Consider the following 13,947-nt stretch of genomic DNA (forward strand, 5'->3'; position numbering starts at 1 on the left):
TTTTAGAGAGAAGCAGTCAAGCAAAAGGAGGATCTACATACTGTAAGTGTTTTTGTGACATTTCTAGTTTGATTTTAGTGCTGTGTCGTTGCTAGGAAAGTTTGTTTACTGTATTCACGTATTCACTGTATTCAGTAGCACTGATTTTAAATCAGTGCTACTGCATCTCTCTCTTTCCCTCTCGGACATGCGCATTGGTCTGCGTATAAAGGAAGTGTGTTCTCAGTGAAGGCTAAATAAACCTATTAATTTTATGTGCAAATGCCGTCACACTGCAAGCCAGCTGCATGCTGCGATGCTACAAAACTTGTCACAATTACAATCAAAGAAGCCCATTTATAGTACAATGTGCTCATTTATGCAGATAAACACTTTGCTTGCATTTATCTGTGGGAAAGAATTTCATGAGGGAATGAAAGTAAGTAAATGATGAGAGAATTTTCATTCTTGATCTCTAAGGGCCAGTTGTTTAAAAGTAATCTGATCGGATTTCGGCTATCGGATTGGATCAAATCTTGAAAATGGGTTGTTTAAAAGGAAAAAAGGATTCCAAAATCAGATTAGATCTCAAAATCCAATCTTTGTTTTTTTTTTTGCTTTTTAGTAAGATTGGGATACCTTTGATCCAAAAAAATCAGGATTATACTGATTCCATCAGAAGGGTCAAAAAAAAAAAAAAAAACTGGGATCAGCAAAATAATCTTATTTCAAACCAAAGACAAGATTATTTTGCTTGTTTTAAGAAAAAAAATCACTTAATTTTGACTTATTTTTTCTGAAAAAAAAAAGACAATAAATTTTACTTGTCTAGAAAATGCTTCTTGATTTAAGAATTTTTTGATATTTAGACTGGAAACAAGACAAAAAGTCTAAGTAAGAAAAGCATTTTTTTGCAGTGAAGGGGCTATACGTTAGAATTTTCATGTATTAATTGCTTTTTTTATTGCCAATGTGTGAACAGCTTGTAACGAAACTTAAAAACGAGACCTGTAGACTGATTTTTATGTGAAGGTCTTGGGACGTTTTTGCTGGGAAAATCAAAAGGATGTTCCGTTTACACGCGCTCCCATGAGCTTTTTTTCCAGTCAATGACACATGAAACGAATGCTTATATAATGTTCAGGCAGTGTTTCCCACAGGATTTTGTGAGACTATTGTGGGTGGACATCGGCCGCTCTAGGGGGGTCCGGGGGTTTGACCCCCCAGAGGAAAATTTTGTACATTTTAAATTTAAATGCATAAATCTGGTGCATTCTGAGAGCAAAATTAAGTGACTAGATCAATGAAGAAATATGTTCTCTTGTAAACAATTTTGTGCTCTAATAGTAATTTATTTATTGGTGATGTAGGGCACATTAGTCATGTACACAACATATAGTAGGCTAAATGATAGTTCATAAGTGGTCAAACATGTAGAGTATACATTTAAACCATTAAAAATATGTAGCAAAAGAGGTTACCTTTGTTGAATTAATTTATTTCTAAAATATTTAGTGGGGGCCTGTATCTATACATCTGTAATTGTGGAACTAATGGTCACTCTTTGATTTGTTAAACAAAATCCAGAATGCACTAAACACACTACTTCATTATAGAGAAAAATAACAAATGAATAAAAATATATAATCATAAGCTGACCAAATAAATAAAAAAAAAACTAGGTGACTATAATTCAGCAGCAAAAAAGTATGCTAGCCTAATTCTTGAAAAAAAAAAAAAAAAAAACTTTGCACAGTAATTTTAAAATCTAAACATGTTAATAAAAAGTTTAAAATTACTATTTGTATTCTTATGAAATGAAAAAACTATTTATATTAGAATTATATTTATATATGAATGTAAAGAATTATATGTATTTATAATAATCTAAGATTAAAAAACATTTATTTTAAATGTATTGTGCAGCTTGTTAATGGGGCAACAAGATATGATAGATACGACAGAACAAAATAGGCTATTAATAATCTTTCAGTGTGCAAAACCATGATAATATGAAACGCTTCATAATTACAGCACAAACCGCTTATGCATATCCCGGGTGCAGAATGGTGTGCTTAAAGCAATATGGAGTCACAGTGCGCAGTTGCGCTGCGCATTGAAAAGTTCAAGGCACAAAGAGAATCCCTGTGCTGTGTATGTCTACATCTAATAGTTTATTGATCATATGTTTCTTCTCACTTTTAAATTCCAGTTATTGTGCATGTGACGCCAATTTATAGTTCTTGTGTTGTGCGATCTAACTGACACCCTATAGCCAGTATAATGACATCGTTCAGAAACAGCAATAAACTCCAGCAAGATAAAGTCATTTTATGCAAATCCACAGCCCTTTATCTACATATCAAGTACTATAATGGGAATATATTATATTGGAGAGTTTGCTATATTTTTTACAGTAATACCATATTGAAATATGTTCTGAATTTAACAAATGAAATGCTATCAAAGCTGAACACCTACACAGATGTTAGTTAGTCATTACCAATGCTACCTGTTGTTAGTGTTTTAAGGTGGTTGTTGTTGTTGAGTAACAAGTGTGTTTGTTGAGTGAAAATCTTTGCCAAGTTATAGAAGAATAAGTTGATTATAGACATGTATGAAATGTTTTGGTAGTTTTAGTGCATTCTGAATGTGAAATTAACTGCTGTGCCAAGATAAAAGTTGGTTATGAGAACTACTGTATGTAAAGAGTTTTGAAAAAGTATTGAGAAATGTGTCCTAGCGTCCTAGCGACTGTAAAAAAAAAAAAAGTAATATGCTAACATTAAACTGCTGAATCAATGAATGTTAGTCAAATCTTTCATGTGTGCTTCATGTGAGCTATTTCAACAAATATTTGTGTTCTTTCTATTTTTGTCGTTCGCTTAGCAATATGTTAGTTGAGTCTACTGTGTACTTCACGTGAGCTATCTGAAAATGTGTCTTTAAATTTTTTTTTTTTATTTTTTTTTTAGTATTGTTAGCTTAGCATCATCCTAATGTTAATCACTGACGTTTGGAACAGGACCTATATGTAACTGGATAGATATATGGCTGAATGTGTGTCACGCTCACCCGTGCTTCATACTTGACAGCAGCTGAGAGCAGTGTTATAGCGTTCTCCTCTGTGATGCCTCTCTTGATGGTCTCCTGACACAGTCTTTTCAGACGGCTCTCACGGTAGTATGTGGCCAAATCCAGCAGACCTTTACAATGCACACGATCACAGGATCATACACACCAATAAACATCAATCAGACATTTCAGCATACAAGTGCTGCAGTTAACAAGTCTTTCAGTGTGACATGCTGGACGTCTAAAACCGTTTTAAATAGGTATCTGTGTTCAACTGAATCCAGGTCATGGGTGTCAGAGTGCGATATGGCAGTCAGCATGAAGGGAGTGGGTTACCAATAGCATCCTCAGGTGGGAGGTTGATGGTATCAGTATACAGGTACTCCAGGAATGCGCGATACACCAGATAAGAGAACTGATGAATCTCAATGGTCTCTTCATCAGTCTCGTTCAGCAGTGCTCGGAAATGCTCACACCTACCAACGCAACCACAAAATGCCATTTTATTTTTTATTAATGCTATTTATTTTTGCTGTTTGTTTTTATTAAAATTTCACTTATTCCATTTATCTGTTCTTTTTAAACACCATTCAGCACAGATGAATCATTTGTTTACAAATACGAGCTGTATGTTTGCTGATAGTAAATAAAGAAATTTATATTTTTGTTGTTTTTGACCCATGTAAAATCCCGTTCACACCAAGGACGATAACTATAATGATAAAGATATAGTTCTAAAAATCGTTCTAAAGATAAAAAAAAAATAACAGAGTCCACACCACAACTAAAACAATAACAGCACAGAGAAACATTTTCATTGGAATCACTTTCAGTACCATTTTTCAGGTGATAAAGCACACCTGCATATGTTAGCTAAATGTATGTGTTTTTTTTTTATTTATTTTTTTTATTTATGTATTGTTATGAGCTATGAGCTATGTTCCTACGTCACTGTTTAAATCTGCACAGAAACCATTCAAGCCACAGTTAACAAAGACTGTACTGCAAATTGCTCAACATAAGCACTCAAGCCTTTCAAGTTTCTGGCTGTTTCTCTCCAGTTATTTAGAATGGGGGGGGTGGAGACACTGAGAGATAATTCTGAGAGAGAGAGAGAGCCCTGAAATGCGTGGGGCTCAAAAGTAATTGTCATTTTTTTTTTTTTTTTTTTAAATCTGTTCATAATGACGACAGTAAACACTTCAGTGCCCCCTGAAGGCTTAATTTAGGTGGTTTTGCATGCAGAGATTGTGTGTGTGTGTGTGTGTGTGTGTGTGTGTGTGTGGTGTGTGTGGTGTGTGTGTGTGTACTTGTTTTGACTATACTTGTTTTCACTTATATTGTGAAATACTTTCACAACCCACTACAGTAGTGAGGACATTTGACTGGTCCTCTGAATATAGTTACAATTCTTGGTGTGAACAGGCCTTAAACTTGATTCTAAAATAAACGGTTGTTATGGCACCTAAATTTTAGATATCATTCAAATTTGACAATTCTCAATTATAATTTTGATAGCACAACAAAAACTAATACTAGCCTACTTAATATAAAGTTCAAACTTTACTTAAGACTAGTAAACAGTCAGTAAAAAAATAAGAATAAACAAACAATTTTCAAGCAACTGCTCAAATAAACGCAATGGAACAAAGATACAAGAAACAACTTTAAGTTTGAAATACAGTATTCAGTATTCAGTTAAGAAACAGCCTACAAAACCGCAGTTTACATGGACAATTCTTTATCGTATATTGTTTTATCATGTTACATGTATAAAGCTTATTTGAGGATATAAAGTGACTCATTTCACCCTCCTATAAACACTTTGCTTTCCTAAAACTCCAAAACATTGTCTGGTACAGCTGGAGGTCTGCTGCCTTCTAGACTTTAAACTCCCCTAGTATTATTGACACTGTTCTGTGAACTACACTATACTACCTTACCTTGCCCTCTATTATTATGTCTAATTTGTCCTGTATTATTATGTATAATTTGCACAGTATTTTTTTACAGCTTCCCTCTGTCCTGTCTGCACTTGCATCTCTGACTCTCATTTTGTTCGACGATTGGAAAGAAAAACAAACATGAACTTTAACTACAGAACTGCTCTGATAAGATACAGACAATATGGTTCCAAATATTAACACTGTGACTGCAGAGACAAAGAGTAGTACTTATGCAACAGTGCGTCTTAAGCAACAGTACATGGTCAGGAGTATGTCTGTACATGTTGATGTCAACAGTTCAGCCCCAGGTGCTGAATTAAACATGTTTAATGATGGGAATGACACCAGAAGGGAAAACCTAAGTCTTCTGTTGACTAATCACACACTATTTTCAGGTGCTGTTTACATACCTGAGGAAAAACGATATTACAAAGCTTTCTCAGGTTAACAGGAAAGCTGGACTGCACTGCAAACCATTTGGGCTAAAAAGACGAAAGGCAAAAGGCTTTAGAGATTATTTGATAGCAAGTTTCCAGTTACCTGATTTTAAGAAGGGCTTTGTGCACGTGAATACACTTGCCATCAACCAGGAACTTTAGGTCAGAGATTTCTGGGCTGTCAAACTCTCGCTTTAGGGACTGGGCAACAGTCAGGTAGTCATCTCCATCTAATGAGCAGAAAAGAGTCAGAAAATACAACATAAAATAATACATCTCAAAGTTAAGCATCCTGTTTGGAGATGAAAAGTTCTAGTTGGGTTCCACATATATATAAATAAAAAAAAGTTTTGTTATTATTGCATTGCACCAAACAGTAACAATACAAAACAAATTTGCCCCAAAGAAAGGCACATTTGACAGTAAAACACTGATTATGAGTAACTGATAATAAGAAAAAAGTGTCTATTTGGACTAAGTGTAAATAGAGAAAGATGCTATTTACATTAAGTGTAAATAGCAACAAAAAGTATTTACTTTACACTAAGTGAAAATGGCAGTATTTTCTATGCAGTAAATCGTTGTGAAAAATGTAAATAGTTGTTAGATGCTATTTATAGTGGCAGATAATATTTGCACCTCAGTGTATTCATTGTAGTACATTATAAAACAGTATGCAATAATATCAGCACATTCAGTGTATATGATTATATTTATTAAAATGATGATGCTGATTTATTGGGACATTACTTGTACTTGACATTTATGGTAATTTACCAGGATTGCTGTGTGAAAGGGGCCATTACCTCCCCTACACTTACCCCTAACCCTACCCATAGAACATTGTCTTTACTCCCAATATTAAATGCACATTAGGCACTTTATTTCTACTTTCCTTAATTTTTATTTAAAATAAACTCCTCTCTGAGATGATATGTGATGGGAAAAGGTTGTTCGGAAAAAGGTAGATGCAAACTCGGGTCAGTCACGTCAAAAGGTAATGGAACTCGCCTTACTCTCCACACTACTGATCCTGTTATCAGCTGGATTTCTTTTGTAGTTTTGTCTGGCTCAGTCACACAATGGTGCGCAGAGTTGGAGTAAATGGCATCTGCCAAAAAGACAGGCTATTGTAATTAAACACAACGTATACATAAACAGTAAGTACTTCATGGACCCTTTTCACTGACTGTGATGACACGTTTCCACAGTTATCAACATCGTAAATCTAGTAAAGTCTGTAATGTTTTCATTTTTTTAAAAAATCGCCGATACCGATACCGATGCCTATACATTTGTTCTCTCTCGCTCTCTCTCTCTTTTTTTTTTATTGTGAGACTAGTGAATGTAGGACAGCTTCTTTATTATTACTCTAATGAAAAAAGTAATAATTTTTATGTGCTTGTCACAAACTTAACGAACAAAAATTTCACAGTGTCCAATAACCTTCAAAGGGCATAATTACCAATATATATAATTGTTGTTATATAAAAAGAAATTTACAAACAAATTACAAACAATACAACAAATACTATAGAGATACAAATTAAATAAACTTGTTTTTCAGATACAGTAGGTTTATTTACCATGTATACATTTATTTAACATATTTTGTTGTTTTATTAACATTAATAACAAATATAGGCTACAGTCCCTTTAAGACCGAATCCATGGATACTGACACATATCCTGTTTTCACCCAAATGTTTACGTCCACTTAAGAGAGAGAGAGAGAGAAAGAGAGAGAATGCGCAAGAGGGAGCGCTTCTGGTCTGTGTCATTCAGCGCGATTCCGCCTATCCCGCCTTCACTAATCGATAACGAATTGTGATTGAAAGCATGCAGTTCGCAATGTGTGTGTTGTCATCATTAATTCTGAAGTATTTCCACACCCCTGAGGCTGACATTGTTTCTGTTGCTGCCATCGGTGTCTCTGTGCACGGAAAATTCTGTCAGTTACGTCACGTGAGGTATCAGCCTTTGGTATCAGGGGTATTTTTACGAGTATGAGTACATGAGCTTGGTACCGTGCCCGATACCGGTATCGGTATCAGTATCGGTGCATCCCTAGCGGATACTTTCTTTTGCTTTTAGAGCAAATGCAAACACAAAAATTGTATTTGCTGTCGTCTCACATTCAGCACTATAGAAGTTTCCCCAAACTGTGACGACTTCCGCTTCTGAGAACCCTGGAAATGTGAAATGGGTCCATTATCACCTCATTTGAATTTTGTAGAAATATTACATATATGGATAGATATTATGGAAATGGAAGATAATTAATATTAATTATTTATAATATAATATAATATAATATAATATAATATAATTAATATAATATAATATAATATAATATAATATAATATAATATAGAAAAGTTTAGTCTACAGCCTAATTCAGTGAAGTCTAGTTTTAAAAATCATGCCAATCTCCACAGTGGTGAGTTTTTGCATGCTGGCAGATGCTATCTAGGTAACGTCAGCTAACATTAGCCAGCTTTCAACCTAAAATGCTGTAATACTGGCTCATCTCAGAGCTGGTTGGTTTGGTTTGGCACTAAACACAATTGATCCTTCGCAAGGATTGGTTACTGTTGCTTTGTCAGACAAGCCATGGCGCTGTCATGCCACACAGAGTGAAAAATACATTGCGGAGCAAAGAGGACACTGACAACACATCGACAGACAAGACAGAGCAGGTTACTTATGATATTAAACAAAGTTGTTGTAGCGCCTCAGCTCAAGTGGCTCGTGAACCGATCATCTCTTTCTACTAGTTAATTTATAACATCAAAAAAAACATGAATGAACATGAGAAGGAATGTTGTTTCAAATGCAAAAAAGACATAAGTACACACTATTTTTCAAGTTCAAGTCCACCGAGGTTAATCTTCTAACTCCTGACTGCTTTGTCAGACAAAATGGCGGATTCTGCGTTATGATTGGTTAGATCACTTGTCAATCAAACTCCCGGAGAAGGGTCAATTATGTTGTAAACATTAACAATAGAAACTAGAATACTAGATAGAATACTATCCAGCAAGAAAGCTGATATTGGAAAAACGCTCTTACCCACAGACAGGAGATGCCAGGTGACCGCCGGTGTGGCGAAGCAGGCGAAGACATCGTCAGTGCTGGTGAAGTGCGTGAGGTGAGGGTAAGCCACGGCCTGACCCCGACACTGACCCCACATCAGCACCTGACCGCTCTGTGTTTTTGCCGCCGATGTGTGACTGGTGTGACACGCAGCGACCTCCACCATTCTGCAGGAGACAAAGCAGGTGACACAGACGCTTTTTTTATATCATTAAAAGCATGTGAAAAGTTATGTTTCATGCATAAGATAAAAGACATTTTGACTGGTAAACGGTAAAATAATTCTTTTTTTTTGTTACTAACACATTATTCAAAAACTCAGATGGTCCAGAAGACAGTAGAGATGTGTGCTGTGGTCAGATGAGTCCATGTTTCAGCTTGTTTTTGGAAAAAAACTGACATTGAGTTCTCAGTCTCAAAGACGAATGGGACCATCTAGACTTTCATCAGCGACAGGCGCTGCCAGACCGCCTTCCGTATTCAACTTACGAAGAAAGTGTAATGCCTCTCGCAGTACAAAACGCTTACGCTACGTCCTACGCCTTCCGTATTCAAGTTCTGTATTCAACTTACTTTTTCGTAAGTTGAATACAGAAAGCGGTCTGGCAGAAGCTAGTAATTTTACTTTATAACATGTTAAATATGGATATTTTTCTTACACAAATGCATCGCTTCGCTTCAGAAGGCCTTTATTAACCCCCAGAGCCGCTTGGAGTACATTTATGATGGATGGATGCACTTTTTTTTGAGCTTCAAACTGGTGGTTTTTGTGCACTGCCATTATAAAGCTTTGGAGCATCAGGATGATTATTAAGATAACTCTGATTGTATTCGTCTGAAAGAAGAAAGTCATATACACCTAGGATGGCTTGAGGGTGAGTAAATCATAGGGTAATTTTTAAAGTGAACTAATCCTTTAAATAAAAGTTTAAGAAATTAACAAATCACAGATTCTTAATTTTATTGCATTTTACAAAATGTCCCAACTTTTCTGGAAATGGGGTTGTATATATGTTGATATATTTTGAAATGGAATGTACAGTAAAATTGTAGGCCATGTTCTATGCCATGTCTCAAGAATCAAAAAAATGCAGAAACAAACTTACCTTTAGTTTTTTAAGCTTAAGTTCAAGTTGTTAACTAAACAAACAGACTTTTTTTTTTTAATCCCAACTGAAGAGCTCTCTCAGTTTCCCACAATTCTTGAGAAGACGCCCAGGTGTGATGACAGTTCCTTTTAATGTGCCTCCTTAACCGTTCCTAGCTTTAACCACATACTTCACTTGACCTACTTTTCTCACTCAATTTGATTGTAAAGTGTCTTTGTTAAATGTTAAGGAAATGCATGACATGAACTAAGGGTATGAATACCACCAGTATGTCTAAACTGTCAACCAGATGTATTTAAATGCACAGAAAACCAGGTGAAATGACAGGCAAATTATTTCCACCATATCAACTGTCTCTGCTAAATCAGTCAGGTGGGAAGCCGCGATGTGGATCTCACCTCTCTTTGTCCATGTTGATGAGGGTGGGCACAGCCTGATTGCTCTTGTTGCCCGTACCCAGCTGCCCGTAGGAGTTCGCACCCCAAGAGTAAACAAATCCCTCATCTGTAAGAGCCAATGTGTGTGCGTATCCACATGCAACCTGTGGAGAGAAGACAGATCAGGGCTGATAGAATCACATTATTTGCTGGCGTATCTGTCATCTATGATACATTTATTGCGCAGCTGAATGTTTACAATAACGCCGGGTAATTGAGATAAATCTGAGTAGTATTTGGCTATTTATGTGGTTGAAAAGGGCAGTCAGATGTTGTTTCAAAGCCAATGAAATGACTGTCATGACCGTATACCAAAAATAGTGCTATTTCCTTTTGTTTGTCTAAGGCCTTTAAATGGCTGATCATTTGCCTTAATACCAGGAATGTTTTCCTGGTATTAGACCCACTTAAATAAATATGGATTACAAAATAATTGACAGAACAACAATAAAACAGAACATTACGAAATACAAAAGAATATATAAAAAAGGTAAACCTAAAAAAATGAAATGAATGAAAATAGGTTTGTTGCCTTGGCATCTAACTGAAATAAAATCAGTTTAAGTTCTACTTAAGTACTTAATAAAACTAAAACTGAATTAAATATAAATTAAAGCTAAATAGACGCATTTAAAATAAAAGTAAAAACTGACAAAAGCACATAAAATTACTAAAGTTAAAACGATAACTGAAAATCTAGAAATAAAAGCTAAATTAAAACATTAATAAATACTATAATCACAAAACTAATACTAAAACAACACAGCATTTTACTGTATTACTACATTTATTATTTTGAATTAATGCAAAAAATTAAATATGCAAAAATTGAGACTTTGATGTGACTTGGCTTTAATAAAATGTATGTTATTCTTAGCATAAGATAATAAAACAAATAATAATAGCATTGTTTCCTTGTTCGTTGCAAAGTAAAAGCTGTTCCCTAAGTTTTTCTCATGAAAGCCACTCAATTTCAGAAGTCTTGCTTGTCACCTGTATGATGTTGATTCCCTGTAAGGCAGCGATCCGGCAGGGGGTTTGCTGGTTGCCATTGTTGCCCAAACCGAGCTGCCCATTGCAGTTATAACCCCAGCCATATGTCTGTCAACACAGAGCCTTGAGTTAAACCCAGTGCTGATTACAGCATGTAATGCACAACAACAACAAAAACAACTGCAATTATCATCTTACTACGTAAACATGAAAAAGTTAAACTTTCTGAAAAGAAAAACTCTCAACATTTGTTGTGAGAAAAGTATCATTGAGAAAACCACAACATTAACAATAGTAAAGAGTTTTAAAAATTCACCACTGCCATACTACTGAATCCAAAAACTATATGAATGTAGCACATAAATGTAAGTGTAAGTGTAAATCTAAAAAGGTACAAGCTAATCACTGTTCTCATGGTTTCTCGTGGTGTTTTTAAGATATAATTAGGCACAAAAATTAGCCTCCTGGCTGACAGCTCAGACAGTTACAATCACCGTTCGCCACTTATCAAAACTGTTTGAATAACTGAACTAAATATCATGTCCCGACAGCATGCAAACATGTCCTAACTGCATGCTCACATTACTTAGTGCAAATTAATTATTAAAAAACAACAACAAATCAAACAAATATTTATGCCCCACAACACATGCATAAATTCCATAATAAGGATAATAATATTTTATTTTATTAATGTGGTGGCTAATCTAGCAGATAGTTTTTAATAACAAAAAAGCTCTATTTTTGGCAAATGTTCACACAAAGTGAAATGAATAAGCCTCAGGCTGAAAGAAAATGCAAATTCATACCTGTACAGTACAACCCCATTTCCAGAAAAAGTTGGGACATTTTGTAAAATGCAATAAAATCAAGAACTTGTGATTTGTTAATTCTCTTTAACCTTGATTTAACTAACAAAAGTTTTTGATTTTAATGGCAGCAACACACTCTAAAAAGGTTGGGACATATGCAACATACACATGCAAGGTTGGGACATACAAATGAAAGTCACCCATACCATTTGCACTGATGCACGCCCATACCTTGCTTTTGCACCTGTCACGGATGAAAGTCTGTATGGTCCCATTCATCTTTAGAACCGAGTACTCAATGTGCGTTTTTCCCAAAAACATGCTGAAACGTGGACTCATCTGACCACAGCACACATTTCCACTGTCTTTTGGACCAGATGAGCTCAGGCTCAGAGAACTAATCGGCATCTATGCATAGATGCAATGTATAGCTTTCTCCTTGCTTAACAGAGATTCAAGTTGCATTTCTTGATGCAGCGGAAGACTGTGTTAAGTGGCAAAGGTTTTCTGAAGTACTCCCGAGTTCATGTGGCTGTATTTCACACACATACAACAGAGGTTTCCTGACTTGCCCTACACGGACTGAGATTTCTCTGGATTCCCTTAATCTTTTCACAATATTATCACTGTAGATGGTGAAAGACCAAAATTGTCCGCAATCTTGCACTGAGAAATTGAGAAATCAGAATTGTTTGTCAATTCTCAAATTTGGCAAAAAGTGGCGAGTCACCTTTGTTTGGAAAGACTGAGGGTTTGGAGGATGCACCTTTGTATATCACGATAAACTTACCTACTACCAATTCACCTGCTTATTGTGGGCTGTTTCAAAACAGATTAATTTGGATATTCTATAATCTTTTCACTTTTATTTTGCTTCTGTCTTAACTTTTATGGAGTGTGTTGCAGCCATCAAAATCAAAATTTGTTTATATCTACAAAATACAATTAAGTTAGCCAGTGAAAACACTGATAAACAAAAATAAACAAATGTTTCTTGCTTATTCGTATGGTTGAATTGGATCGTCAAAGGTCAGCAGCAAAGACGTTGGTTAATAAAGTGAGTATATTTTTGTTATTTGACAATTAATTATTGCAGGATTGTGTAATATTCTGAGTTTGCATTTAACAGTTTTCATTCATTTTGAGGACTACTACAATAACCATCATGTTTACACAGCGCACACAACGCCTCTGCACTTACTCATGATTTCTCTCAACATGAGGACAGAAGAGCTGTCAGTCAATAAATGAAAAAACAAAGTAACTTGCATTATTATTTGAAAAAAAGTAATCCAGGTAGTTTGTTGTAAATTTGAAAGTAATGTGTTACTTTACTAGTTACTTAAAAAAGTAATCTAATTACGTAACTCATGTCACTTATAATGCGTTACCCCCAACACATTTTTTTTTCAGTCAATTGTCATCTGTAGGTTTTGATTATACTCTTGTTATTAATTTAAACTAACCTCTCCATTGTCCAGAACGGCCATAGAGCAGAGCTGTCCACAGGCGATGTTGACCACCACCTTGTTCTGCAGGCAGCTGCTGACCCTGCGTGGGGTGGGCTGGTTGGCCGTGGATCCGGAGCCCACCTGCCCGGAGTTGTTGTAGCCCCAGGCAAACACCTGAGCACAAGAGACAACAGGAATTTTGAAAAAAGTTTTGAAAATTGAAAATAATTATTAAAGTAAATGATAAAAAAGAAAGAACAATAGCATGAAATAATGTGAATGCAGACACCCGTAAATATGCACATCATCGCTATTTTTCATAAATCATTACTATTGGTCACCGTCAGTGGGTTTTGCAAATATTTAACCTATGAAAAGTATTAAAAAGAGCTTGCGTCTAAACCTCGTCGTAACCACTGAATCCTCAAACTGTTGGTCAAACCTCGTAAATCCACCTCTATCGTGAATGAAGTGCCATTTTGGAGCATTTCTGCTTGTTTGCAATGCAAGGGTAAATAAAGAACTGGTTGTTTGAGTGAGTACTGCATTTTCCTTACTCAAGAAACACTATGTATGTATGTATGTGTGTGTGTGTGTGTGTGTGTTATATATA

General features: G+C 35.4%; 1 protein-coding gene across 4 annotated transcripts in view; it reads right to left on the reverse strand.

The window, feature by feature from the left end:
* The window catches only part of rcbtb2 (regulator of chromosome condensation (RCC1) and BTB (POZ) domain containing protein 2), a 53,015-nt gene that overhangs the window by 4,616 nt on the left and 34,452 nt on the right, over positions 1-13,947 (reverse strand). For 2 of the 4 annotated variants that reach the window (XM_051863908.1, XM_051863909.1), the window contains exons 5-11: positions 13,350-13,508; positions 11,072-11,179; positions 10,040-10,182; positions 8,509-8,699; positions 5,541-5,667; positions 3,391-3,530; positions 3,055-3,185 (exon numbers count right to left, since the gene is read on the reverse strand). In XM_051863908.1, coding sequence (XP_051719868.1) covers positions 3,055-3,185; positions 3,391-3,530; positions 5,541-5,667; positions 8,509-8,699; positions 10,040-10,182; positions 11,072-11,179; positions 13,350-13,508 — 999 coding nt within the window. Of the gene's footprint in view, positions 1-3,054; positions 3,186-3,390; positions 3,531-5,540; positions 5,668-6,448; positions 6,549-8,508; positions 8,700-10,039; positions 10,183-11,071; positions 11,180-13,349; positions 13,509-13,947 lie in introns of those variants that run through there. The other 2 variants (XR_007925255.1, XR_007925256.1) reach the window with 2 other exon arrangements.

The sequence above is a fragment of the Ctenopharyngodon idella genome, chromosome 15, assembly GCF_019924925.1.
Source record: "Ctenopharyngodon idella isolate HZGC_01 chromosome 15, HZGC01, whole genome shotgun sequence".
NCBI classification, from domain to species: domain Eukaryota; kingdom Metazoa; phylum Chordata; class Actinopteri; order Cypriniformes; family Xenocyprididae; genus Ctenopharyngodon; species Ctenopharyngodon idella.